Source organism: Tauraco erythrolophus, chromosome 15 (assembly GCF_009769465.1).
Source record: "Tauraco erythrolophus isolate bTauEry1 chromosome 15, bTauEry1.pri, whole genome shotgun sequence".
Lineage (NCBI taxonomy): Eukaryota > Metazoa > Chordata > Aves > Musophagiformes > Musophagidae > Tauraco > Tauraco erythrolophus.
In genome coordinates, this window is record NC_141479.1 from 20832938 (window position 1) to 20860485 (window position 27548).

At 38.8% G+C, this 27548-nt stretch overlaps 1 protein-coding gene across 2 annotated transcripts in view; it reads left to right on the plus strand.

The window, feature by feature from the left end:
- Window positions 1-27548, plus strand: part of BANP (BTG3 associated nuclear protein) — a 154794-nt gene that overhangs the window by 30265 nt on the left and 96981 nt on the right. For both annotated transcript variants that reach the window (XM_086620753.1, XM_086620754.1), the window contains exons 5-7: window positions 6603-6725; window positions 7491-7666; window positions 21062-21301. In XM_086620753.1, coding sequence (XP_086476879.1) covers window positions 6603-6725; window positions 7491-7666; window positions 21062-21301 — 539 coding nt within the window. The remainder of the gene's footprint in view (window positions 1-6602; window positions 6726-7490; window positions 7667-21061; window positions 21302-27548) is intronic.

Here is a 27548-nt window from a genome sequence, read left to right on the forward strand (position 1 = left end):
ATTCCTATTTGGATAGGGAATCTTAACTCTATGTGCAGAAGGCAAAGGAAGCAGGTGGTAATCAAGAGGAAGGAGCATTTTAACATTATCTTCCTGAATAGTCATGAAAAAATCCAAAGAGTGACTGTTCTTACAGATGAACACAAGTGTTAGTGAAAGATAAAAAAGGAAAAAAAAAAAAGTAAGGAAAACACCATGTTGCTAAAACGGTATTTTTCTGTATCATTTGAAAACGTTTAGATTTTCTTTATGGTAATAGTCCTTAGAGCCTCCCCACATGCATGAGCTGCACATTTCAGTCTTCACGTTAGTCCTGAGCAGTAAACTGGAAAATCCTTCAGTTCAAGGTCTCATTCCCAGACTTGCTTTCCTCAAGGCTGTGTCTGGCTGGAGACCTTTAGTACAAGCAGTCTGCCAGCTGTAGCTCCAACTCCTGCCTTCCTCGTGTCTCTTGCTGCATCTTGCTCCTTCTGATATGTATGCTAGAGGAAGATGGGATGATGCCCTCAGGAGCGCTGCCTCGCAGATGAGCAGCGTTGCGGTGGCCACAAAATATTATCTAGGCAGGAGCCAGCAGGGCATGGGATGTGGCTAGCTGGATGTCTCTAAGCTGAGCTCTGTCTCCGAGCTCTTATTTACCTGCTTGCAGGTGTGCACGTGTGCAAAGGAGACCAGAAATGATCTAAACAGAGAACTCTCTTCTTCCTCTTCTTTAACTGCTTGAGCACTGCTACAAATATTCCATTAACCAGTCTATATTAGTGTATCTAGGAAAACAAGAAGTTTCTTGTTTGAAAATTTCAACCTGAGTTTTTCCACAAGTCATTTGCATCCATTTGGAGAAACGCTTTTGATCTTGTACCTTGTGGAAGACAGAAATGTCAGTTAGTTCCTTTGGCTTATTTTTCTCTCTTCTAAATGAAAACCTCATCTGGGAAGAGGAGATGATGGTGCTGGTATTGCCAGAAGTTCTTATGTCATTGGCTGCATCCTGTGTGATTGACAGATTGTTGGCAATGAAAAACCAACAGTTAAGACTAATGATCGTATCTGACTCACACATTTTCCATACTGAAAATTACCTTTGGCAGCAATTTTCTTACACAAAATATAGAACATCCTTTTATATTAAAAAAAAAAAAAAAATGGCAGAGATTAAATATGCACGCATGAAAATCATTATCTGGTATGTTTATTTTTTTTAGAATACATTCATCTGTCATTTAACAGATTATTTGGTAAGCTGCATTTAAAAAAAATTCCCAAAACATAACAATATCTGTACATTGCATGCGTTCTAAATTTTTTACTAAGTTGTGTCCAAGAATAGGCAAATTGCAGAACCAGCCTCTCCAAGTTGGAATGCTTATGGGGAAAGGAATATGTGAACACAAATGGAAAGTCCTGAAGCCTGTGCAATAACACTGGGTTTCTGTAGCACTCCCCCTGACCCCTCTTAATATTTTCTTTCCATCTTCTTCATGAGTATAGTACTGGCAGCACTCATAGAAAGAATTGCTTCATTTGAGATCTGGGTGAATATCAGAACCTTTCCTCCTTCTTCATGATTTTGTCTTCTGTACTTTAGTACATAGAAGAATCATAGAATCACAGAATGGTTTGGGTTGGAAGGGACCTCAAAGATCATCCAATTTCAACCCCCCTGCCATGGGCAGGGACACCCTCCACTACACCAGGTTGCTCAAAGCCTCATCCAACCTGGCGTTGAACACTTCCAGGGATGGGGCAGCCACAGCTTCTCTGGGCAACCTGTGCCAGTGCCTCACCACTCTGAGGCTTATATCCAATCTAAATCTCCCCTCTTTCAGTTTAAAGCCATTGCCCCGTGTCCTGTCACCACACGGCCTTTATGAGATGTACAGGTTGAAAAAAGAAATTAGAATAATCCAGTATGAGGATACACTAGGCTGTAATAAGTTTTAGTGATTTCCTCTGATGGATTTTGTCAGCTCGGCCCAATATTTGACTCTACGTAGAACTCCTTGGTGAATTTTGTGTGTATTCAGCAGATTTCTTATTGTTGTCTCTTTAAAATAAATAATCTGAGAACAGAGAATAGAACATCTCCCTGTTCCCATGTCTACAGGGAGTCTTGTGGATATCCGCTTCTCCGTGTACAGATCGGAGTCTAAGGCAACCCTGTGAAACTCTCCAGTTCAAGCTTAATGGTGCCTTTTTGTATTGGTCCCAACTGTTATTTTCTTCTTCTAGACAAGGAGCTGCTCAGGTTTCACAGCATCAGCTCCAAAAAATTTCTGCATCGTGATGCCTTGTTGTCAGAATTTGTCAGCAAATTCTGTAGCTGTTCTTGTTCCAGGTAGAACAAAGACCAGAATTGGAGTTTCCTGGTTAACATTTGTGGCGTTTGGAATGGAAAGGTTCCCTCATCCTCCTACTGAAAGCATCATTCTTCAGGAGTTCAGAATTAAACAGAGAAATTCCTTCTCCTTTAAGACTGACAAAAAATTGAGTGAGCTTTCTTGGAGTCTTTGTGTTAGTAGATAGAGAACACAGAAATAATCTTTCATCACTAATAAAATAATAATAATAATAAAATGTTGAAATAATCTGAAATAATAATAAATGTAAAATAATAACAATAAAATTAGAAATAATTTTTTTAACACTAATGAGTCCTGGTGATAGACAGGAAACTTCAGTTATTTTTCATCTCCTACACAGGCAGGTCAATCCCTGAGAAGGGTTAACTGGTGGTTGTAGGTTTGTTGTGCTGGGTTGAGTGTTTTCAAATGCTTATTTTGGCTGTTCTCTACCACTGTGCTTTCTGTGTGACACCATTTTTCTCTCTGTACTGCTCGATCGATTCCTTGAGCCCTTTCAATGTGATGACACTTCGTTTCCAAATGTAAAACCATTGATGGACAATTTGGCAGCTGTGGCTTGTGACAGAGGTTTTACTGGTGTATGTGGTATCTGCTTTTGCCTTTGCACCGTAGAGCCAGGAAAATACATGTCAGTAAACCAGTATGTTTAGTGGCTTCTCCCAAAACAGGTGTAAAGGTAGGTTTTTCTTGTTGAGAATCTACTCTACTAACTGGGAAAAGTTAATTCTTGGAGCGGAGCCAGTGTTTTCGTGTGTGTTTGGTTAGGGATAAAGTTGAAAAAATTTTTATGCATTGAAGTAAGCACACTTGAACATACATCGATGCATTGAAGAGATGTAAAAGTATTTCCTCATTCTGAATTTGCTTAAATTAGCTGTATGCTCTCTGACTCTTTAGATTGTCTTCCTTGAAAATGAATATTTAAAACAAAAAACCAGGCAAAACCCCACCAACCTCTCCTTATTGGATGTCAAATTTTAGTGCTAAGACTCTTTTTAACTATAAACTTAATAGGGGCAAAATCCTACAGCAAAATTACATTTATAAATGTAATTTTATTGCATTTATCTCTACAGCTGAAATTAATTTCTCAGAGTGTTCATTAAAAATAAGCTTTGGTAAGTGACATTTTAAACAGGCATTCAGAAGCGATTGCGAGAACGATGGTGATAAAGAGCAACGTCTAAAAGGAAGTATAAAATTCTTGAACATTTTAAACTGGCCTGTGAAAACTTCAAATGTAGCTATTTGGACAATTTGGGAAATGTAACGAGAACACGTATTGCTGCTAGACTGGGGGACTGCCAACATTGCCACGGATTGGTATTTTGTCAAATATTTGATATTCATTGTTTTTTTTTTTTTAAAAAAATGCAATACTAGCATTGAGAAAGTAGACAGAAGGTGTCTTTTTTTTTAATAAGAAATGTGTGGGGTTTTTCCTCTTGATAGTGAAGAAAATTTGGAGAAGGTGACTGTGAAAGCATCATAAACCCCTATACCCTAGATAACAACTAAAAAAATTTAGTTTAGATAGCAACTAAAACAAATGACCAGAACCCTCCATTTATTGCTTAATACAGTGTGACCTTCACGTACACATGAAAAGCTCTAGTACACTCTGTGCTTGTCTGTGATCAGACAGACGTCTTCCAGAGCTCCTCAAGGTTTGCAGTCCAACACATCATTGGCAGTCCATGAGGAATCCCATTTGTTGCTAGCAACAGATGCAATTAGTGTGAGAGGGCAGGACGTTAGGCCCTGAGGCTTTTTGTATCCAAAAAACCTGTAGTCAACTGTTTTATCTGTGCCAAAGTCCAGATCCATTTATTGTTAGCTCTTACGACAGTTTCTTATCTTCTCCTTAGGTCTGAACGATGGATATTGTAGCTCTGAAAGTCTTATGTAGACACGTGAATATTCAAGCAAACAGCACTCCATTACAGCTGAAACGTAAAATCTGCTGTCCCCAGATTTGTTTAATTTGTGTGTCAACAATTAGCCAAGGAATACAGTTAGGAAAAATAAATGACCATCAATCCTATTTGAGGTGTTGGACCAGTAAAAAGAACAATAACGGACTACTTACTGTGGGAAGCAAAGAGAAAGAAGAAAGCCTTCTCTGTCACTAAAACACAAATTTGCTTCTAACTTGTCTTCTTAAGTTTACCTTGAGCATGGTAGAAATGGGTTTAAATATCAACACCATGCCTGAGAAGACTGAGTTATGGTGTGGGAATAATGGTCATAATCTCTGAAACCAAATTAAATGATAAGCTGCGTGCTGGAGACAATTATTTACTTCAAATTTACTTTTGGATCATAGTGTAGACTTAGTGCGTTTTTCTGTGCAATGTTTCTCTGGCTATTTCCTTCTCCTTTGTCATCACAGAATCATAGGATGGTTTGGGTTGGAAGGGACCTCAAAGATCATCCAGTTCATTGTAGGTGGTAGAGGAGGCTTTCTGGTTTCTCACACACTAAAATGTTTTTCTGTTGTTTGTTTTAGATTTTTTTTTTGTATGTGAAACGCACACAAGAAACAGTTTAGTCTTGTCATTATTTAAAGTTACAGTCTGTCCCTGTTCTGCTCTGATGCCTCTAGATTCATAGATTCATAGATTCATAGATTTCTAGGTTGGAAAAGACCTTAGAGATCGAGTCCAACCATCCCTAATCCCCATTAAACCATATCCTCAAGTAGATCATCCACCCTATTCTTAAACACATCCAGGGATGGGGACTCAACCACCTCCCTGGGCAGCCTATTCCAGTGGCTGACAACCCTTTCAGAGAAGAAATACTTCCCAACATCCAACCTGAACCTCCCCTGACTAAGCTTATACCCATTTCCTCTTGTTCTATCACCCATCACTAATGTAAAGAGCCCTTCCCCCACCTCCCCACCATCTTTTCTCAAGTATTTGTAGGCTGTAATCAGGTCTCCCCTCAGCCTCCTCTTCTCCAGGCTAAACAGCCCCAACTCCCTCAGACGCTCCTCATAAGTTTTATTTTCCAGCCCCTTGACCAGTTTAGTCGCCCTTCTTTGGACTCGCTCCAGGAGCTCAATATCTCTCTTAAAGCGAGGGGCCCAAAACTGAGCACAATATTCCAGGTGCGGCCTCACCAGTGCCGAGTACAGGGGCAGGATCACTTCCCTGCTCCTGCTGGTCACACTATTCTTGATACACGCCAGTATCCCATTGGCCTTTTTGGCCACCTGGGCACACTGCTGGCTCATATCAAGCCGGTAGTCAACCAAGACCCCCAGGTCCTTCTCCGCCAGGCAGCTCTCCAGCCACTCTTCCCCGAGCCTATAGCGATTCTTGGGGTTTTTATACCCCAAGTGAAGGACTCTGCACTTGGCCTTATTAAAGCTCATGCCATTGGCCTCAGCCCAACGATCCAGTCTGTTCAAATCCCTCTGAAGGGCCTCCCTACCCTCGAGCAGATCGACACAGCCTCCCAGCTTGGTGTCGTCCGCAAATTTACTGAGGGTACATTCAATCCCCTCATCCAGGTCATTGATAAAGATGTTAAACAGAACTGGACCCAGCACTGAGCCCTGGGGAACCCCACTGGTGACCGGCCTCCAGCCGGATTTAGCCCCATTTACCACCACTCTTTGGGCCCGGCCATCCAGCCAGTTTTTAACCCAAAGGAGGGTGTGCCTGTCCAGGCCAGCAGTTATCAGTTTCTCAACCACTCTTGTCTCCTTACCTTCCAAAAGCTCCCAGGTCTGGAAAACAATATGTGCTTTTTAACTAAGCTCATCATCCCACTTTGCAATAAATACTTTAATTTTTTTTTCCAAGGAATTATACTACTAAAAATGGTGCATTGCCATGTAAGTTGGCTGTAGCTACCTCTGAAAATGTTCACTCTCAGACTTCTCAAAACAAGAACTTGGTGGCTCTTTGGAGCTGTGATTTACAGACTTCCTCCTGTGTATCTTGAGTCGATGAATTCTTTATCACTTTGCCAGAGGTCGTGGACTTTTATATAATTCCATTGAAGCCATCCGTCCTCTGAAAAGTACTTGAAATGGTTCAGATGTCAAGCTCGATGGATTACCAGCTTTAGCATTTGACACATCACCGCGATGCTGGGAGAAAGAGCAAAGCTTGGAGGGAGTCTCTGTTTTTAAGTGGACTGTTTTAAGGCTGTGTTAATGTTTTATTTATGAGGTTTGCTCCTTCACATTCCATTTTCCTCTCTGATTTTTTTGTCTTGTAGTGTTGTCCCTCAGACCACGGTAATACTGAACAACGACCGGCAGAATTCAATTGTAGCCAAGATGGTTGGGCAGGAAGAGCCACTGAGCAGAGCAGCGGATTCTCTGGAAAATATTCTTAGCAAGTTAGTAGCAGTTATTGGAATCCTCCCTCTCCGATGCCTCCTTTGACAGATCAATTCCAGTCTCTGTAGCAATTCGAAGCCCAAAGTGGGGAATGTTCTAGGTAATAGTGGAGGGGAAAACATTGAAGGGGTACTTGAACCTTGGTTAGCCTGACAGTTTTCCCCAGGGAAGCCTTGTATCAGCAGCAAAGGTGCAGAGCAATGCTTCACGCTTGATGGGGAGAGAACATCTTGGAGGATCTGGGATTAATTCAGTGCTAGTTGACAGCTGACAGCTGAAAGAAGGAGTGCCCATAGCTACGTATTTTTTACATGGATGCACAGTCACTTGGGAACATGCCAAGATCTCATATTTAACCAACTGAAGAAAGAATATGCAGCAGCCCAGGAAGGCTTGTTAGAATTTTTACTGTCTAAAGCAAATTTTAGATCAAGTGGAACTGGAGATTCTATGTAGAAAATGTTCTTAAATAATGTGTGTTTATAAATTATTGAAATGTTTTTTGTTTTGCACACTGGGCCTAGACTTTTCCAGTGATGCAAATTTAGAAAGTGTGCATAAAAAGCTTTTATTTCTTCTGCTGTTTGCTTCCATTTTATTTGCTGGACAGCTCTGAGTTATAAACAGGAGTGAGCTTGTTTAAAAGAGTATGCTTTTATGATATGTTTAATTTTGATAATTAGTGTTTTTAATTCCCTTATCATGATGCTATTCCTGATCACGGATTGTATTTTCCCAAAGTTACCTACTTTTCTTTTCCGTAGTGCTGTTCCTGGACGCAGACAGAACACCATAGTGGTGAAAGTTCCAGGGCATGACGACAGTCACAATGAAGATGGAGAGAGTGGCTCGGAGGCCAGTGACTCAGTTTCCAACAGTGGACAATTAGGAAGCCAAAGTATTGGGAACAATGTCACGCTTATTACGCTGAACTCTGAAGGTATGCTGATCTAACTACAAGGCTACTTGAGCAAAGTAAATGTGGTGGAATGAACTAAGATTCAACTGGAAGCTTCAGAGATCATATCATGGGTCCAACCTGGAACTTCTAGGCAGTACAGCCAGCATCAGATAGGAGTGAATGAATCTGAGTGAATCATTTGGTTGGTTGGGTTTGTTGGTGGTGTAGCGTGTTGTGTTTTTTTTTCTCCTTTTTACTAGTTGTACAGGCAGAACAGCTAATTAAAATTACTCGTAAAATTTAAAAACTATGCCCTGCTATAGCAGTGTAGATTTATATTTTAAACCCTTTCAATAAACACCTACAACCTGCAGGATTTCCTGTCAGTAAGTTGAAATAGTATTAAGGAAAATAAATGCCTTCTCTGGAAAATAAAATCTACTAGTCCGTCTCTTCCTGTAACTTACTATGCCAGTCCACTTATGTAATTCTTATGAATGTAAAGTAGGTATTTTAGCAACTGTAAACAATTTTTATAAGGAAATTAATATTAAAACCAGACTGTTAACAAGATAATGTGTAGCGTCAGATTTTTCTAAAAATCAAATATAGTGAAATCTAAGAATTTTAGATTAGTCTTATAGAGATAGTCTACTCTATGTGGCTGGAAATATTGAAATGAATGTTGGTTGCTATATTTTAATCACAAACGAGACTATATAAGGTTCACTAAGTTTTAGGTGAGTATAACATGATAAATTATGTTATGATTAGTTTGAAAGTATCAGTGATTTTTTTTTTATATATACAGATGTAATTTGTAGGCTTAAACTCAATAATTTTCCTAATTACTTTTAAAAACTCATTTATTGAGCATTTACTCAAGTGTTACTGCAGATGTGGTAGTTCATATTTACATTCCTGTACCAGAGAAGAATAAATTGCTTCAGGAAATTGTTGCAGCAGAAGGCACTTAAGAGGTGACCTTTGTACTTAAGAGGTAAAGTGTTGTCTAACATTGAAACAGAAGGGCTTTACTTTAGGAGTGATTCAGTTTCTTCTGCATGATCTCCAGCCATTGGGAAAAGCATGTTGAGTGTGAACAGGTTAGGATGCAATTAGTGGTAAGGAATAATTCAGGATAGCCTGAAACTGAGTATTTAAGAGTGCGTTCAGAGATCTCAGAACTAACTCACAATTCAACAAGATGATTTAAAACTTTGATACTTGGAAAACTTCAGAAGTCAGCCTACTGAAAGTCGTATGCACCGAAGATTGTTTCTGAAAATGTGATTCTGAGGCAGTGGAACCCCGGATTCTTTGACTTTTATGGACTCTGATACAACATATGCACATGAGAGAGAGTTTTTAGGTTCTGTCCTGTGTGTATGTTGTCAGACAGAGTTGTGCTTCTGAAGGGTATTTCATTTTGGGTCAACAGGGAATTAAAGGAGACTGAGGCTGTCTGAGGAGTTCCGCCCAAAAATATGATCAGATTGCAGATAGTGCTGATATTTTGATGTGAAAATACATATGAAGCGTACTCTTTGTGGAGTCTGTTAATATTTCATACAGCTGTCAGCTATGCCAGGAGCAAAGTTTCTAACACTGGGAGAGTGTTTGCTGTATAATGCCCTTTTTGACTTGGTGGTTTCGCACAGATTAGCACAGACAAATGTGGTGTTGGCCTTTTATGCCGTTGTTGTGTATGTAAATTTTGAAGAAACAGCTAATCCATTAATGTCTTCAGATCTGATTTTTCTTCAGACCTTTAGAACACTCATCCATTAAAAATCTCTCTGAGATTGATGAATGCTTTGAGGATCAGATTAGTAATCCCCCACACCTACCTCCTCGTGCCCTCGCAAAGATGAGAGAGGACCGCTTACCCAGAAGGAATGCTAAGCGAACCAGCCTGCAGTATGTCACAGAAATTAAATTATTAATAAAGGAAGTGATAGAGAATAATAGGTCTGTTGTGAAGACTCGTTTTCTTCAACGGTAAAAGGCAAAAGTTACAGCACCCATCAGCTTGCTTTCATCATCTGTGGAAGAATTCTGAATGACTCGGAGTTGCTCAAAGGAATGTCGATGGATTGTAAAATATGAGGGGCTGAGAATAGAGTAAACTAAACTAAACTAACTAAACAGCAGGTTTTAGTACAACTCCCATCTGTCGTGTATCCGGAGAGCAAAACTGAACTGCATTTATAGCTGGGCTTTAGCTGACTTTGGATATGGTATTGACCTGTGGATGTTTTCAGAATTTAGTTGAGATTTATATAAAGGCATTGTTCGCTCTCGACTGGCTGTTTCCAAAAAGCATTTAATCATGTGTAGTAGTTTTAAAAAAATATTAGTGTTATTGCCTTCCTGTTCCTGAAAAACAGCTACACAGAAGCATGGAGCCCAGTTCCAGTCATGGTTCCATCTCTAGTTGTATATTCTTCTTTTTGCATGCGCAGGAAGGCATCTTCTCTCTTTTCTTTGAGCAACAGTTACTTGATTCTTTACTTTTCAGAAAACCGAAAATGCTCATCTGTTTTACAGGTGCAGTTAATGGTCTGCAAGGTGTTGATTTTCAGATGTGGTATTTATGGACTGAAAGCATCTAGAGATCCTGAATCTCAAATTTTTGTGAAATTTTGTGATTTTTTTTTTTCAAATTTATATAATTAATGTCCTTTCATGTGGGGGTGATAGGAGAAATATCAAGACCTGCTATATTCATTGGGCTGCAGTTCCAAAAGTGATGTTCATGAAGTAATCTTGCACAATTGAAGATAAACCCCAGCAAGAATAGAATTGGTCAGTATTGAATTACCAGTGTAAAATCAAATTAAAATAGACTAGAGACTTACTAGTGAGTGAGTGACTTACTGTTTTTATTAATGTCATATTTTTGACATAGAAAATACCAAGTACATCTTTTCAGCCAACTAATAAAAGAGTTTTTTCATTTAACCTGTAATTTTACCCCATAGATATTAATAACTGTCAAAAGTGATTAGTCAGTTGTTTTGAACACATATGTTGGAGTGTGGCTTTTCTACTCTAACTTGTTTGCAGCCCAAGTGAAATTAGAGAAGAGCAGTTGGTATGGATGTACAAACAGTAGTGTAAGTTTATAACCACGTGCTTTAGATGTAAAAAAACTTTTCAATGAATGCAGGATGATTTAATAATAAGATCAAAGCTCATATCTCTGTTTTATCAAACTTCTCTTTTTAAGAAGATATCTTCCTCCACAAACACTGTTTGAAAGAATTACACACCACTGATCCTCTGAGTGTTTAAATGGAGAGGAGAAATCAACTTAAAACTGATTGACTTTGCATCTTCAGTTTCTGAAGATCTGGATTGGAGCCTTCATTTAAATCCTAAGTAAAAAAATATAAACGTTTTTTTACCGTACTGAAAGAAGAAGCCCAGGTGTGACGCACTACTGAATTTGCATTTCAGTAGAAGTGTAAAAGCAGAAAGGCCTTAAACCAGCAAACTTAGGACCTACCAAATAAAACTGTGTCCAGGCTGCCCTACTCGGGCAATTTCGTGGTAATTTCACGTGCTGGAGCAATGCTGAAATGGCAATTGTAAGTGGTGTCTGTAACTCTTCTCTTTATTTGTCTGATTTAGGGAAAAAATCCCCTCCTCGTTTTTTTAACACAATAGATTAATGATGTTAAAGCAGGTCCTCACTTTAACCAAGCATCACTGTTCCAAAACAGAGATCTCTTTGGGATTTTTATACAGAGATTTTACAACTAATTATCTTAGTTATAATCTCAGCGAAGAAGCTCTCATTTGGAAGAGCTTTTGGAGAGCTCCTTTGATGAAACTGAGCTACGTGGCCAGTTGTGAAACTGTTCTCACTCACAATGCACTTAACTAAATAAATCTCATCTGATTAACCTTTCTTTTCCCTTCCTCTGGCACGTGAAGCACCAAAGCTGTGTCAGTAACTCACGTAGCATGGTAGAAAAACAGTTTGCATCAGGAGGAACACCTTTGTTTTTTGATACAAACATTTTCTTTCTGAAGCGTGGCTCTTAGAAATTTACCCAGCTGTTCCCATGGTTTTGGAGGTCTTTTGTGTAAGTTGCTCTCTGAATACATGAACAGGTCTGTTGTAGAAGAAATGTTTCCTGGAGGAAAGAAACCACCAAACGTGAGTTAGAGCATGACCTGTCAAACTTACAAACCAACCATTTCACTGTGCAATATCTAAGAACTAGGGTACCTAAGAATTAGGTAGTAGTATCTAAGAATTAGGGCTGGCTTTCTGAAAGGGTTTAGTTGATGTAAATAATGTAAATATGATGAAAATTGATGTTTTGGCTGTGGTCTCCTGAAGCTCTGTATGCTTTTCTTTAATCTAGAGAAAACTGGTGTTTAAAAGTACAGGGAACTTTTCTTGTATTTATCCTTTTGTCCTCTTCCCCGTCCTGCCCCAGCATGGATTGCATATCTGTCTCGTTTAATGGAATAAGAAACAAACATTTATCAATAAGAAGTGTTTAAAGTAAATGTCAAAAATTGATAGATGTGGTTTTTCTCTTTTGAAATTCCAGTGAATTTTGACATGAATGTGTTTTTACCGTAGTTTTGGCGTACAGCATACACTCAGTTTAAACAAAGTGGGGTTTTTTTATCTTAAACTTTCTAATTAGACTTAAAAATGATGAGCAATTGATTAATGAAGAACAGTTTCAAAACGTCATCATTTGGGCCTTGTGTCTACGTACATGTTATTTTTCTAATGAACTGTGGTAGATCTTCAGGAACTATTACAAAGAACTTGTTTGTCCATTCGTGTTTGTGAGGATTTAGTTGTTGTGTGTGTTAAATAGTTTATAAAAATGCAGTGACTTTTATCTGTCTGTTCAGCTGTGACTGGAATGGAGTTGATATTTCTCTCAGGTGCCTTGAAGCTTTGCAGAATTTTGTGACTTAAATGTCATGGGCACCCTCCAGCTTTGTGCTGTTCACTGTATGGTGCAAAGCAAAGGTGGCACAGGAAGAGATTCCATTCATTTCCCTGATCCACTTGTGGAGTGGGAGAACCATTAAGTTTTATAGACTAAACATGCTGAAATTCATTTATTTTTTTAATAGTTGTGTGAGAGTTTGTGTGCTAAACGATGTCATGGCACAGTTCTATTTTCAGATATTATACTTAGACTTTCAGGGTGGTAATAGAAGGAAAAGTTTAGACTATTAAGTTATTTTGAGGAGATTTTTTTTCTGTACTTTCCAGAATTCTTGTACATTTATAAAGGTCTGCAGACTCTGAATTAGATTCCAACCTAGAATGCTACAGCTGATATTTAGTGTCCTTCTTGCACAGAACTTATTCTGCAAATAGATTCTTTAGACCTTCATATCTCTGAAGATACCAGTGTTAGTTGATTACGTGGTGAAGTAAGGCCTGGTGTGTAGTCTCTGTTCACGAAAACTTTGGTCCTGACATTGTTGCGTTCTTTTGAATTTTGCCTTCCACTGCAAAAAATAATACTGTGAAGAACATTAGATCCGTGCTAGTTTTAAATTACTGAAGTTTTGAACCTACGATCTTAAGTACCTGTATTGTTTTCTGACTTTAATGAATTCTCTAGTTCTGGTATGTGGCTGTAATCCTGGTCAGGGTTGGTTTTCAGTTGACTAAGCTGTAACCTGGCAGCCGTGTGCACTTCCATCCTCACCACAACTCTGTTTAAAAACATTCTGACATTCTCAAATGTGTTTGTCTAAACTTTTTAACTGAAGAGTTTTAGCATTAGATGAAGAAAAGCAAGTTGCAGTGAAGTGCAACTTAAGCTTTGCTAAGAATTGAGAGTAGATTTTCGAATGATAACACTTAAAAGGAGCCTTTTATGTTCGTAATAGATAACATCTGAGATGAAAATAACACTCTTTTGTCCGGGTTCCAGTTACGTCCCGTGTTATTTACTGTCAGGCCTCCTCTCTGGTCTTATATTCAGAAAGCTGTTGGAAATATGATTTTCTAAACTCGTCATTTCATCTCCATCATTTTCTCCTTGCATACCTTTCCCTACTCCATGGCAGCCTCATTAGGAAGGAAGACCTTGTCCTTTGCCATCTCCCAGTCAGTGTTTGGAGTTGCTCTTCCTCATCCATAGATGGCAGATTTCCTTGCTTGTAATGTTTTCGCAGAGACTTTTATGTTTTCTTCCACTTCCTTGGGAGGAGATCCTCCTAACTGTATGTGCTTCACTGTCCATACTACTCACTCATAGAATTGTCTTTTTCTCATGGTATTTGTCTAAGATACCTTTCTTTTAAGATACACTCTTTCTTTTAAATACACTCTTTCTTTTGGTGATGCCTGCTGTCTCAGTGTGTGCTTTCACCTGCCTGCCTCTCTGTAATCTACCTATTGTCTCCTGCCTTGTTCCTGGATTGTAAAATCCCTGGGTAAGCACGTTGTATTTGTTCTGTACTTAGTACCTTCCACAACACTCGATTCTGATTTGAGCGTGTTGCACTCTTGGATTTATAGGAAACAATCAAAAGTTGTGGCTGTTTGCTTACTTGAGGTTTATCATTTGTTGGGTAGGCTGCTTAGAATTCATGTGTAAAAGGTCACACTGAGTTCAGAAAGAACCCTTTCTGATAAGTCTTGAGCTTGCACTAAATAGCAGCTTTTTAAATTTTAATTGATTTTTAAATTTTATTTTTTAGTTTTTTTTTTTTAAATTTTACATGAAGTACTATTTTACCAAGAAACATGTACAAACAGCTGCAAGCAAAGAATAGATAATGTTCAAATGTATTTTACTAATTCTTTTGATAAATGAGTTTTGCTGTGATCAGGCAGTTTTGTGTTTCCTCTGAAGGTGTTGAATTTTGTTCTGAAAAACTTTACAAGAACTTGCTTTTCAAAATCTCACATTAGAATATTGGTACAAATTTGCTTTTTTTATGCAGCTTCTGTACAGAAAAAAGTTAACTTGAGCAGCTGCTGTAATTTAGCTCAACAAAGCTCAAATGTTAAATACATACTTTTCAATAAAGAATAAGGTATCTAAAGGCATCTCTAGAAGATGTGATGAGAGCATTATTTTGCTTAATATTAGATATTGCTTTCAAGATACAAGGGGCTTTGTGATGTACGGAATATTATAATAATACTGTTCTTAGACATGTTCAGTGTATGGTAACATTTAAAATATTTAATCTGTGGCTTACTGTACAAACAAGAGGAGCATCTGTTCCTAAAACATTAATGCACGTTATGTTATCCTTTTAAATCTTTCACAATAGAGTTACTGTCCTATTTTTAATATGGAAGGAAAAAAAAGCAGGACCTCTCATCTTTGTGGTGCAAGAATGTCTCATTCAGCATTACTATGCTGCTTTAAAAGCAGATATTTTTAAAAATGTCAATGCCAAAGCCAAGACTTTGAAATTACTATGAAAGAAAGAAACACACTGTCCTCAGTATTTCCCAATAAGTGAAATGCTCTTGAACAGAGCTCTGTGAAAGCTGTTTTAAAGTGATATGAATAAAATGGCAAGATCCCTCGATTTAGAATTTGCTTCAGTGAACTTTTCACTTGACATGTGATGTTTGGCACCACGTTTGATAGTTTTGTCATACCTGCTTTCTCCGCGTTCCTTTTACTGCATTTCAAGACTGTCAAAAATACAGAATTAGAAGAGTAAACATCAGTACTTTTTTGAGAAGATAAGGGAAAACTGGTCTATATAGTGTGTTAATTAAAGGATGAATAATATTTTTCCAAAGAAAACTGTTTAGTCACATATTGTCTCTTCTACTTTGCATCTGAAACAGTCATTTTACAATAGCAGCATTAAATAATATCCAGACTTTGCTTTCCAAATGTGAATCCAGGGTGCTATTTGTATGTGACCCAGACTTATCTGTCTGCAGGATTTTCCAGTTCACCGTAAGATCAAATCTTGTATGTTGAATGATCATTTGCAGCACTTTGCTTTTCCTGCCAAGCTCCGTATGGCCAGATACAGACAGAGAACAAACTTTTAAATACCAAACTTCTAGTACCTGAAAACAATATTGTATGTAGCTGTGACGTGAAGACACTGATGGGACTTGAGGAGCTTCAGTGGCTTGTTAAAGCCAAAGAAACTATAGAAATTCAATTGGCTTTTTTTTTTTTTTTAATTATTGGGTACAAACAAATGAACAATGGTTTCTTCCACATATCTGTCACAGTGATTTTTGGAATTAACTGTCTGGCTCACTTTGTAAAGTTAAATGTAACAAAGAGGCAATAAACAAGAAAGTAGGCAAAATCTAAATTAGAAATCTGGTTTTCTGCCATGAAACATATTTTGTAAGGGTTTCAAAAGCCCTCTAAGTCCACGGGTTTTAATTTTCTTAATTTTATCTGGAATTTTTTTTGTTAGCTGATCATTTTAAATAACAGATGATCGCATAGTCCTCATTTTCCACTTCTTTCGAACAAATTCTCTGGCATTCCCTGAGTCATAAAGTAAGTGAATCTCTTCTTCCTCTCATGGATTTAACCATGTACTAAAACTGAGACCTCTTTTTTAACAAACATGTAATCTCACTGATGTTTTGCCGAGACTTCCGTGCGCACCACAGTGTTTGCCGAGACGAGTGTGCCCGGGTACTACATGCCCATCTGTGTTCTTCCGTGCTGCGTTGTCTGTCAGACAACCGAAGAAACCATAAGTGCAGGATATATTTTTGGAATATCTCGTGTAGCGTGCCGATCCTCTAGCCTTAGAGGCTCAGAAGTTAACTGGAACTGTGTTTCTGGTAGCCAAATCCTTTGTGCTGTACGGAAGATTGTACTTGGATCGTGAGATTCTTCTGGCTATCCTGTATATTTACGTGGAAATTAAGCCTTTTTTGCCATGAGAAGAGTCCAGCTAAAAGCTCCAGTTCTGTGTTCTGGGTTTCTGATGTTCATGGACGTGCGTGTGTGTTGTGAGATTCCTTTTCCCAGAACACCCAGTATCTTAACTGCTTTTTGTGGTGGGAGGAGGTTTTGGTGAACGTAGCTTTAAAGGTTGTTCTTTAACCTTTCTTTCAGCACAAGCTTTAAATCCCAGGTTTGTAGGTTAAAATATAGCCTGATTGTCCCTCCCTTCCTTATATTTAATCATTGTTAATTAATCAAGTCAGTGCTCTGTAGTCTGTCAGTTAATCACCACCCCTGTGAACTCTTGCAGAGGCAAAGGACTCGGGCTAATTGACAGAAGTTTATTGAAAAAAAATGATGTTGAATCTACTACACATCAGCCAAAAATATTAATTTCTCTAGAAATGGAGGGGTTTTTTTTTAGGTTAGGATTTGAGTTTTTTGGGTGTTTTTTTTTTTTAAAGGTTAATTCATCTTTCTGCCTTTGTACTGCACTACCAGTGGATTTTCTCTGCCGTGGATGCCAGGTTTGCACCTCCCCTTGTTAGTAAAATAAACACGGCTGCTCTGGGTAACGGAACGTGGTGATTCAAGTGTTTATGTGGGCAGGCGTTTCTTTTTCTTTTCCCTTGTTTGAAAGGAGTGATTGACAGCACCTGACAGAGCCTAGCTTTGCTTCTAGTCCTACTGCTGATGCTCACATGTCAAACTCGGAGTGTATCCCAATGGAAAGACGTGAGGAACAGTGAGGTGTCGGTCCTCTCTCTGGGTGGGATAACACATACACATGGCGAGAGCGGGTCTGAAGGGCACGGAGCCTGTCGTCTGGTTTGTGTTCTCTTGACATAGGTTTTCTGGATGCTAACCTTAAAGCTGGCTGGCCTGGTTTCCATGGAAATGCAGCCCCAGCCGCCTCTCGTCCTCTGGCACGCGCCTGCCGAAACAGAGGAAGGGTCAGCCGTGCTGTCGGATAAAAGATTCGAAAGCGGCGTTGAAAAGCGAACTAGTTCTGCACTCAGCAGAATGGAGATAAAAGCAAATTTTCTGATCTTAAAAAAGCATCGAAGAAGAGCTAGAAATTAGGCTGGCTGTCATTGAAATGAGCTTCGAAGTACAGAGAGGAAATCCGATAAAAATGTCAGGACTTTTAACACTGCAAGTAGAAACGATCAAGAGCCACTTCCCTGGTGATATAATATTTGGCTTAAAGAAACACAAGGAAGTACCTTTCCACATAGCACTCAAAACACATTCAAAATGCAGCAAAGCCATTAGGAAAATGAATGGAAAAATCCTTCAGTGCGCGATTAAATGAGTTGTAGATGAGTGTGTGCATTTATGCTTCCCTGTTTTTAAGAAAAGTGTGTTCTTTGACTGTGTTCTTCCTCCCCGGCCCCTTCACGTGTTATTTGTGGTTTTGTAGCCTTTGAGGAATAGAAGCAGCTGTGTATGGTTGTGTGGTGCCCAGTGGAGTCCTGACTTGATGTCTGGCTGTTGCAATGTATGTACTAAATAACCTGACTCATCTAGATTTATCCAGATAATACATATAATGCCTGATAATACATGTGAGGAACCATTTCAATCAGTATAAAAGGATATTTCAGTGCTAGGAGCTTCAAACACTATTGATTAAAGCCTCACCATTCGTGTACCTAATTGTTCAAGGAAAACTTGATCAAGCTCCCAGTCGTTTTTTTCTCTTTACTTAGTCTGTCTTCTCCCAGACCTCACCACTTGTTCAGAGCAGCTCTGCCTCCCTCATAACTGGCACTGTACTTCCTCTTTTCACCAGTTTTTTTGTGTGCCAGTCTCATCATATTTGCTCCATGCAAAGTGCCAGATGTGTTGGTAGGCCAGTAGGAATTATTTTTGTCTACAATAAGAAATAGTTCAGCTTTTGTGCCCTCAAGTAGCCGCAGTGAGATGGTAGAGTCATGGTTAACTTCAGTCATGCCAGTTCCACTTAATGCAAAATGATTATAAAGCAAACTCCCTTTCTGTGAAGCTTTTTAAAGCAGGAGGAAAATGCAAGAGATAATTTAATGTAGGGCTTGTGTTGGTAGGTCAGAATAACAAGACAGTGTCTTTTTTCCAGGCTGTTAGCAATAAAAGAACAGTTGCATGTGGTAAAAACAGTATGTTCTGGACTCTCTGCCAGTGGGGGGGAAAAAAAAAAGGTAGATTTTGCAAATTGAAAAAAATCTCTTTGGTTCATGTAGGTTGATAGCATTTGTTAAACAAGACCAGGTGAAATGTGTTCCATTAGTAGTAATAACCCTTACATCTAATAGTAATTATGTGAACTGGTAAGGCAGTAAGATTTTGATAGAATGTAGCATCATTTACTCAGGCTTTCTAGAATTTCTTTGAAAAACTGACACATTTATCCAGAGACGTTTTTGCTTTGCCAGCTCTGCCCAAATTTTTATTAAACAGTCAATTTATCTTTGGGAACAGACTGCTGTTTTCCCTGATAATGTTAACCAGACTTGTGGTGAGGCCAGACACGGTGGCATTCAAAACAAGTCATAGCTGATCTGAGCCACCTTATTTTTCAGATGGCACCTGGTAGTGTAAGGAGAAAACAGCTCATGTGCCCTATAACATAGTTCAGGAGAAAAAGTAAGGTTCAAATAAAATATATGTATAAAATAATTGCGAGTGTATGAAAGTACATTTGGAACAGAGCATTGAGTTCTGGTTTCAGCAGAAAAAGGTTTGAGGGACTAGCTGCTACACACATCAGCCATAAATATTTTTCCTTACAAATTGTTACAGTTGATAATCTGATGTTTGTAATGAATATATCAGTATTGCATAATCTAACGTTTGCTTCATACTGTTATTATTCTTTGCAATAAACTCGCATCTGACATGTGGTATGACTCAACCCAAAGGTCATGTTGGAAAAGCGTTTTTTTTTAGTGTTGGAGTTGCTTTTATGTTACATTTTATTGCATACTTTTGGCTTGTAGTCTAGTAAAATGCAGGCTGCTTAGCCTATGCCAGTACTTGGAAATAAAGATGCTGCTCCATCAGGGTCCTGTTCAATGTGAAAAGGATGTGCTCATCTGTCTGAACTCTGTCACCCTGTGTTGTGACTGGAAGGGTTATGGAAAGCAGGAATTTGTGGCTTTGTATGTACCATGAAACTCTACTTTAAAGGCATTCACTGAAGGGTAAATCATGTAATTGAATGACTTGTTCACATTTTTACCATTCTGAAGGTATGTGGAACAGCAATGAAATACTATAAAGCTCTAGTATGGAAGGGCTGAGTGACTCCTGAGTCAGGAAGCTTTGTTTTACTCCAGAAAGTTGAGCAAACATAGCAATAAAATCCAAATGGTCTGTGTCAGTGAACATTGAAATAGTACTGGAATGTTGTTCTATCCAGTTCCTATTAGCGTTGTCAAGATTTGTACTGGAAATTTTTTTTTTAATTTGGGAAGACAGTCTCATCGTGGGCCCTGTGTTGCATGTTCTACTTCATTAGGGATTGGTGATCCTGATGAGCTCTGTTCTTGCTTACGCTTAGTCTTGAAACCACTAACTTCTGACATTGTCTGCAAGGATTAATTTCCAGGGAGGGCTTAGTATGCCTCTGAAAATGAGTATTTTTTTTTTCGTGCTGAACTGAGAGTCTGAGACAAAAACCAAAAACCTTCTTGATATATAAAATGTGTGTGTGTGTCTACACAAGAGAAGTTGGGTACAGAAGTTGGGGCAGCAGGTCACGTTACAATATATTCTGCTGCTGATGGCCTGATGCTCGAAGGGAAGATGCCCTTGGCAGATGATTAGCAGTTCACTTGTTGTCTTTGTACTGGGACTGTTCCTTGCTAAACTGGGTGTTTAGGGAATAACGTAGACTACTGGCCAGCAAATTTGAAGGAAGACCAAAATTTTGATTGGGATCTCTGGCTACGTTTTGAATGATTGTTATTGCTTAAAATGCTCTGTGTAAATGATTAAATAAGTTAAATTTTGCTTACTATTGATTATAATTTCTGCTTACTATTGAGTATAATTTCTTAAATTCATAATCTTGCTTAGACCCATTGTGGTCTGATGCTTTTGGGAAAAAATGTGGTTCAAAGCTGTTAGCTTCTTGAAATTAGCTGTACTTGAAGAATATTCTGAGGTTGCAGTAACCTTCATTTTTAGGGGGTGACTAACTTGATGAATGAGAACACTGTGACTGCAGTGTGCTCTTTCAGCTTTTGGCCTCTGGTATGAGACACTTTAAAAAGAGATCTGAGAGCGAGTTAGACATCTGGACTAAATGCTCTGGTTCCTCGTGTAGGCCAGAACATTAATGGCAATAACTTTTAGTATCCATTGGTATGGATTTGAGAACAACTTTTTATCTGCAGCACATCTTGGGAGCCCGTTAGTCTTGCTAAATTTTGAAGTAGTGTGTGGCGACTACGAAGAAAACTGGAAGAGCTCATGATAAGTGTTGACTGTAACTTGAACCTGACTATTTCATTCTGTGCCACAATTAGAATTTCCACAATCTCTTGTTTTTTAGAGGATTACCCCAATGGGACATGGCTTGGAGATGAAAATAATCCCGAGATGCGGGTCCGTTGCCCCATCACTCCTGCTGACATGCTGCACATCAGCACAAACTGCCGCACAGCTGAGAAGATGGCGCTGACATTGCTGGATTATCTTTTCCATCGGGAAATTCAGGCCATTTCCAACCTTTCGGGCCAGGGGAAGCATGGGAAGAAGCAACTTGATCCTCTCATGATTTATGGAATTCGCTGTGAGTATAATACTGAAACTTCTGAATTTATACCGTGTAGATAAAGCAGAAACTGTCTGCTACTTGCAGCTAAACTATGTTTTGTAAGAATATTTCCCATTTGTAAGAATGGGGTATGTATTGTTGCCAGACAGATGTTTTGTTAGCTTTTCTTTAATGGAGGAATCCTGGTGGGCTGGTTTAATTTAGCTTGTTGTGGGTGTTCACCAGAAATTCCTCAATCTTGAAATCTGAATTCAGATTCCTTTGCAACTACCAGCTGTGAGCACACCAAGTGGAGTAAATATCAGAGAAATATTACTTTTTCAGATAATGGAACAAATAATAAAACAAATTACGCATTTAAATACTGTTCAAGTATTCAAAACACTATGGTCTTGGATCTTAGTTTTTTGCTTCCCATTTATGGACTTGCTGACAGTGAGATGGAGGAAACTTGCAGTTTCTCCTAAAGCAGAGATTAAGTGTCGTGAAGTCTGTGGATTCATAACAGGAATGCATATGGTGCTAATGTACTTCTGTCTGTTCCAGTGTGCACGAGTCTTTTGGTTATTAAAGCTGTTAGGCAGTAAGGAACAGACACGACTTATATTGAAGATGCAATTTTTGGCAATTTAAAAGGAATCCAATGTGTTTTGTGTATAGAATATAGTAAGCATAGCCAGTAGTTTTAAGGGAAAAGAAGAATCTGGACATAAGCATCTTGTTCATATAGAGCAAGGACATATAGAATGCAGTAAGGAGAGCCACTGGTTTTGAGTGAAGAAGAATCTGGACATAGGCATCTTTCTGTGATTTGGTGACTTTTTGTAGGAATTTGCTCAGTGAATACATAGAGGACAGCCAAGGGTGTGCCATGTGCTCTGGTGTAAATATTTTCCAGCACAGGAGGTAGGCGAAGGCCTCTGGAACAGCCAAGCATCTGACCCAAGTGTACAGCTCTGGTGTGGTACCTTTGCTGTGCATTCAAAGAGGAAACACAGTTAAATACTTGGGTGAATCGAGAGAGTCTAAACATGACTGACTTCACTAATTGAACTAGATTCTAATATACCTGTAGATCTCATTGTTAAAAGGTTCTTTATAGTCACATCTTATGTAGGTCACCAATGGATTAGTAGAGTGGGAATAATTTGTTGTACTAGTGTTTTGTATGCAGTTGCCAATTTGAGATGCCAATTAAGGCTTAATGACATAGCCAGAGAGAGCTTATTTTGAATGGTGTTTGAAGAATTTGAGGTTTTGTTTCTATGCTTCTGTTAGGGCAATGTGTTTGATAGTTTCATGGAAGAAAAGGTGAAGGATATTCCGTGATGAGACTGCTGTGCTTTCTTTACACTGAACTGAGCTGAGGAAATACAGTCCTAGTGACCTGCTTTTGGTTCAGCGGTTTGCTGGCTGTTGGGGAAGCTGATAGGCAAAACAAACTCATCATTTTGCTGCATTAGGTCAGTTTTTGTCTCATGACATGCCTGAAGCAGAAGACTTCAGGCTTCTACTGCAAATACATTATGTATGTATTTTAAAGGAAGATTATGATTCAAAGTAACTTTGACCTCCAAAACCTTTTTATCTGTTGATCTCATCAATGTAAATCTTGTTCCATTGTGTTTTTAAAACTCAGGTAGATTTTTGTTGACAATAGTTTTTAAAAACATGAAGCAATGACCAGCCTTCTTCCCTTGCTCCAATGTTGAAACAAGTCGCTAGCGACCCTTTTCCCCATCTCTTAAATCTGTGAGCACAAATCAAACGAGTGAGTTTACACCTTTTTGCATAGGAAGAACAGGTTTTTGAAAACGTGAGCGTGGGGAAGGAATGTGCTCATGTGACTGAATGCTCAAGCTGGGGATTATGTCATTTAAATGAGACACTCTGACCATGAAGAAATTGGATTATAGGAGTGATCCCTGCAGTCGGAGAGGGTCTGCCATGGCAGAAATGTAACAGCAGTGGATCACAGGCAGCATTCTGAATGATGGGCACAGAAACCACTGCCTGTGGTTTGATGTCATAATCATCATTCAGCAGGTTTGGGATCCAGGTATCTGAAGCATACCCTTATTTCTTCTTCATGTTGACTAGTGTGTTGCTTTCTTTAGGGAGTGAGTCTGTAACAAACTAGGGATTGTGCGTATTTTCTGCAAAAAATACACTCCATGTGAATCCGACCAGAGTTTACTACTTTGGTTACTTAAATGTTAATGGTTATTGAGATTAACTCTCAGCAATGGCAGATTCCTGTGGCAACAAATGATGAAAATGCATGTAAACTTGATGAAGCAGCAAATTTAATAGTAACAACATTGGTCCAGAAATGATGATTTCATGTAATAACCTAATATGTCATCACTGCAAGTAATTAAGTTGAAATATTTCATTTCAGTAGCCTGTTTATGAATTTGCTGTGATGTGAGGGAGCATATGGATGACTCAAAACTTTTGAGGATGAGATTCTGGCCGTGTTCAGTTCAGGGGCAGAACTCCTGTTGAGCTCAGCTGTGCCACGATTTCATCCCAAATATTTGTCAGAGAGGTACTGGGAAGAGCCCTGCTATGCCATACCCACTTTGCTTTACCAGTCCACAGACCATCTGGTTTTTATTGGTGAAGTGTTGTTCCATAAAATCTACCAAAAACTGAGTACAGCTCTAGCATGGGAACTAAATTAGGTGCTTGTCCTCACAATGTGCTTTGCTTCTGCTCTGAGCAGAATTACTTTGATGTGTTATTTTAAACCTAAATGAAAAATCTCATGTCATCAGCCTCGCATTTGCCAGTCACAGGATTTTATTTTTTCTTTTGTTTCTTAAAGTTTGTCAGTAGAAAGATATTTCTTCCTTTCTTTTCTGGAAGAAAAAGAAAACACCAACCAAATCTGTATTTAATAGAAAGAATATTTTGTGTAATATGCAGAAACTCTAGAACATGAAGAAATGTCTGTTTATTAAAAATTCTTGATGTACTGCATAAGGCTTACCGCAAGAGATGAAAGTTTATCTTTGGAAGTATAAATTTTCACTTGTGGTATAAATTTGCTTGTGGAGTGGCAGTGGTATTGAAGAGAGTTTTGGGGCAAGAAACCAAAATGACTTAAACACACTATATGTCATTAAGTAGCTCATTACTTCAGCCCTACTAAAAACGTAGACGTTTTCTGGTGAAATATAAGAACATCCGCAGCTGTAATTTTCTTTGTGTAATAGAAAATACAGGTCTCTCTTGAGATTTTACAGTAATCCCCACAAATGAGTTTGAAAAAACAGATTTCCAAATTCAGAATTTTGCATTTCTAAGAAACTCTGTAACACAAAGGACGATTTTGCATGTCATCTTGGAAAAAATTGAGGGGATTTCTGGAGTTCATAAAAGAAAAGCTGTCAATAGCTCTTTTTCTTTAATCTAAGTAATTAAATGAAAACTCTTTAAAATAATAATCTAAGTGATTAAATGAAAACAAAATAACATTAGTTATTTCCTGTGCGTGTGACTTTGTTACCATGTCATTTCTGTGGAAGCCTCTTGCATCTGCAGGCGTGTTTTTGCAGACTCCCATCAGTTATTTTTTAACATATTTGTTTTTTTTTTTGCCAATTATGACAAGAGGATAGAAGATCACTACCTACAAATTAAATGCAGAACGAGTGGGTGAAGGAAGGAGGTACAAATTCACTGTGTTAGGGGGAGCCTGTGCTCTTAGTTCAGTTGTGCTGTTGGACCCCAGAAATCCTCTTTTGGTTCCATACAGTTGCTCAGGGAACTATTTCTGCGTATCGAAATAACTCTCACATTAAGGACATGATTGTTGTTTAAAACCAAAACAAAAATGAACAAAACAAAAGAAAAAAATCCCAGTACCCGCAGAGGGCAGGGCACTGTGGTGAAAGATGGACGAGTAGTGTTACAGCCAACTCAGTGCCATTCTGTTGAATTTTCCCATCTGCTTCGAAAACTACTTTGTAGAGTGAATTTCTGTGGATTTCCATTCACGAGTTAACATTTATTTCATCCAGAATGCACCTCTGGCATTTAAATAGCATAGGGAGAAGTGTTATCTGAAAATACCTTACGCTAAAGTCTGATTTTTAACTACATGTTAAATGATTTATATTCCGTTTCAAATGACACGTAACTTTACTTTTTAAGATGCGATTAAAAAAGAAGAATCGAAAGAAACTCATAACCAAAGCTTGGTATTTCTGTTGTGTCATAATACTGCTTCCAGTAAAGATAGAACCACTTTTCTGCTGTCCTAGTTGAAAGAGGCTTTGATGGAGGAAGGAAACATGGCTGTGTCTTCTTCAGAGAGCTGTTCAAGCAGAATGAAGCATTTTACAAAATCCGTGGGCACAGTGCTGCTGGAGAAGCAGACCACCCACGTTTGTGTAATGGGAAACACGTTTGGCTCCTGAACAGCGTGGTGTGTGTCAGTTGGGTCCGTGTGTGTGTGTTGATGCACGTAACCCAAACGTGGGGCAGGCTGGGACAGGTCAGCCACTTGTGTCGTGTAAAATGGGTGAATCGCAGCAAGTCACTGCTGTTTCAGCTTCTCGTTTGCTTTTAATGAAAGAAGAGAGATGAGCTGAAAGAGGGGAGATTTCGATTAGATCCAAGGAAGAAATTCTTCCCTCTGAGGGTGGTGAGGCACTGGCACAGGTTGCCCGGAGAAGTTGTGGCTGCCCCATCCCTGGAAGTGTTCAAGGCCAGATTGGATGGGGCTTTGGGCAACCTGGTGTAGTGGAGGGTGTCCCTGCCCATGGCAGGGGGGTTGGAACTGGATGATCTTTGAGGACCCTTCCAACCCAAACCATTCTGTGATTCTATGAAGATTTTAATCTTAATAGCAATGCAGGGTGAGCAACAAATATATCACACTTCTGTCTTAAGCGTTATCATCTCTTAAATACTGGAGGAAGGGCAGTAAGTTGCTGCTCATAGACAAACTGTTGGCTCTCATGTTTCTCACCAGTGGATCTGTTTTATGAGGTACTGCAGACTGTTGCTATTATATAGAATGTTTTATATAAATAAACATTACAGTTACTGAAGATATACGCTATAAGTACAGGATGTATTTAGTATTTTCTGTTTTTTCATTTTTCCATTTTCAAAAAGCCTTTTTTATCGCAGTATTTTTGTAAATGATACCCATTTTTCCTTTTATATCCTTTTTTCCTTCCTAATCTTTATATACTTTTTTGCCCTCTCTCTGTCTTTATTTCCTGTTTATAATTCTGGGCTTCATGTGTCTCGTTTCTGAATATCATACTAGTCACTAACTGTCAGAGTGTACAGTGTATATAAAATGATTTAAAACAGTATTACACCTAGATGCAACAGAGATTGCTCCAATTCTTGGTTATCAGCAACTGTAGACATGCATCTAGACCTTGGGTTCCATCAGGAGACTGCTGGAGAACTTAAAAAAAAATCTAAAATTTTTCAAATTGGCACTTTGTCCTATCTCTTCAATATTTCATCAGCACTAGAAATCGATAAATTTCTGTAACTTGGAGTGTTGTGACTACATTGCTAATTGTCCTTTCAGTCGTCCCCCTTGATAGAACAGCCAACTCAAGAATCAGTCACGGTCTGGATACTCTGGAGCTTTGAGGGGAAAAGAAATGGGTTAGTGACAGTGCTCAAGCTAGTAATTTGTTGAGAACCTCTGACGTTTTCTGTTTAACCCATGCTTCTGTTTCTTCATTATATAGGACATTAACTCATCTTCTAAGCTATAGTAGTCTGAAAAGAAGTTGTGTGGTTTGCATCCGCATGAGTGAGCTAAGCTTGTGGTCCCTGGAAATACTTTTTGCCAACATTTTCTTCTAGTAATAAATACTGTGGACTCTTTGGAAATTAAAATTTGCTTCAGCCTGTTCCTTTGAGAACTGTGGTGTTACCAGACACCGTAGTGCCTTCCTCCTCAACTGCCAGACCGTGGCATAGAGGTAGGACAAACTTTGCTTTACGGTGTGAAGGGCTGAGGATAAGCAGAAAAAAATCTGCCCAGTTCTGCAGCATCACACCTGTGGCAGATGGGAGTGTTGAAGCAGGTTCTCCTGAGCTGTGTGCTCCTCAGAACCTCTACTCTGAATCTTACTAAGTGGACCACCTCCATCTGACAGTTCTGGAAAAGCAGCATTGTGGTTCATTCTGAAATCCATGAGAGTGATGGCTGTTGTTAGGGGCAGAACTTGGGAAGCAGAAGAGCAGAGTGAGACGCAAAGTCTGAGAGTTCAGCACA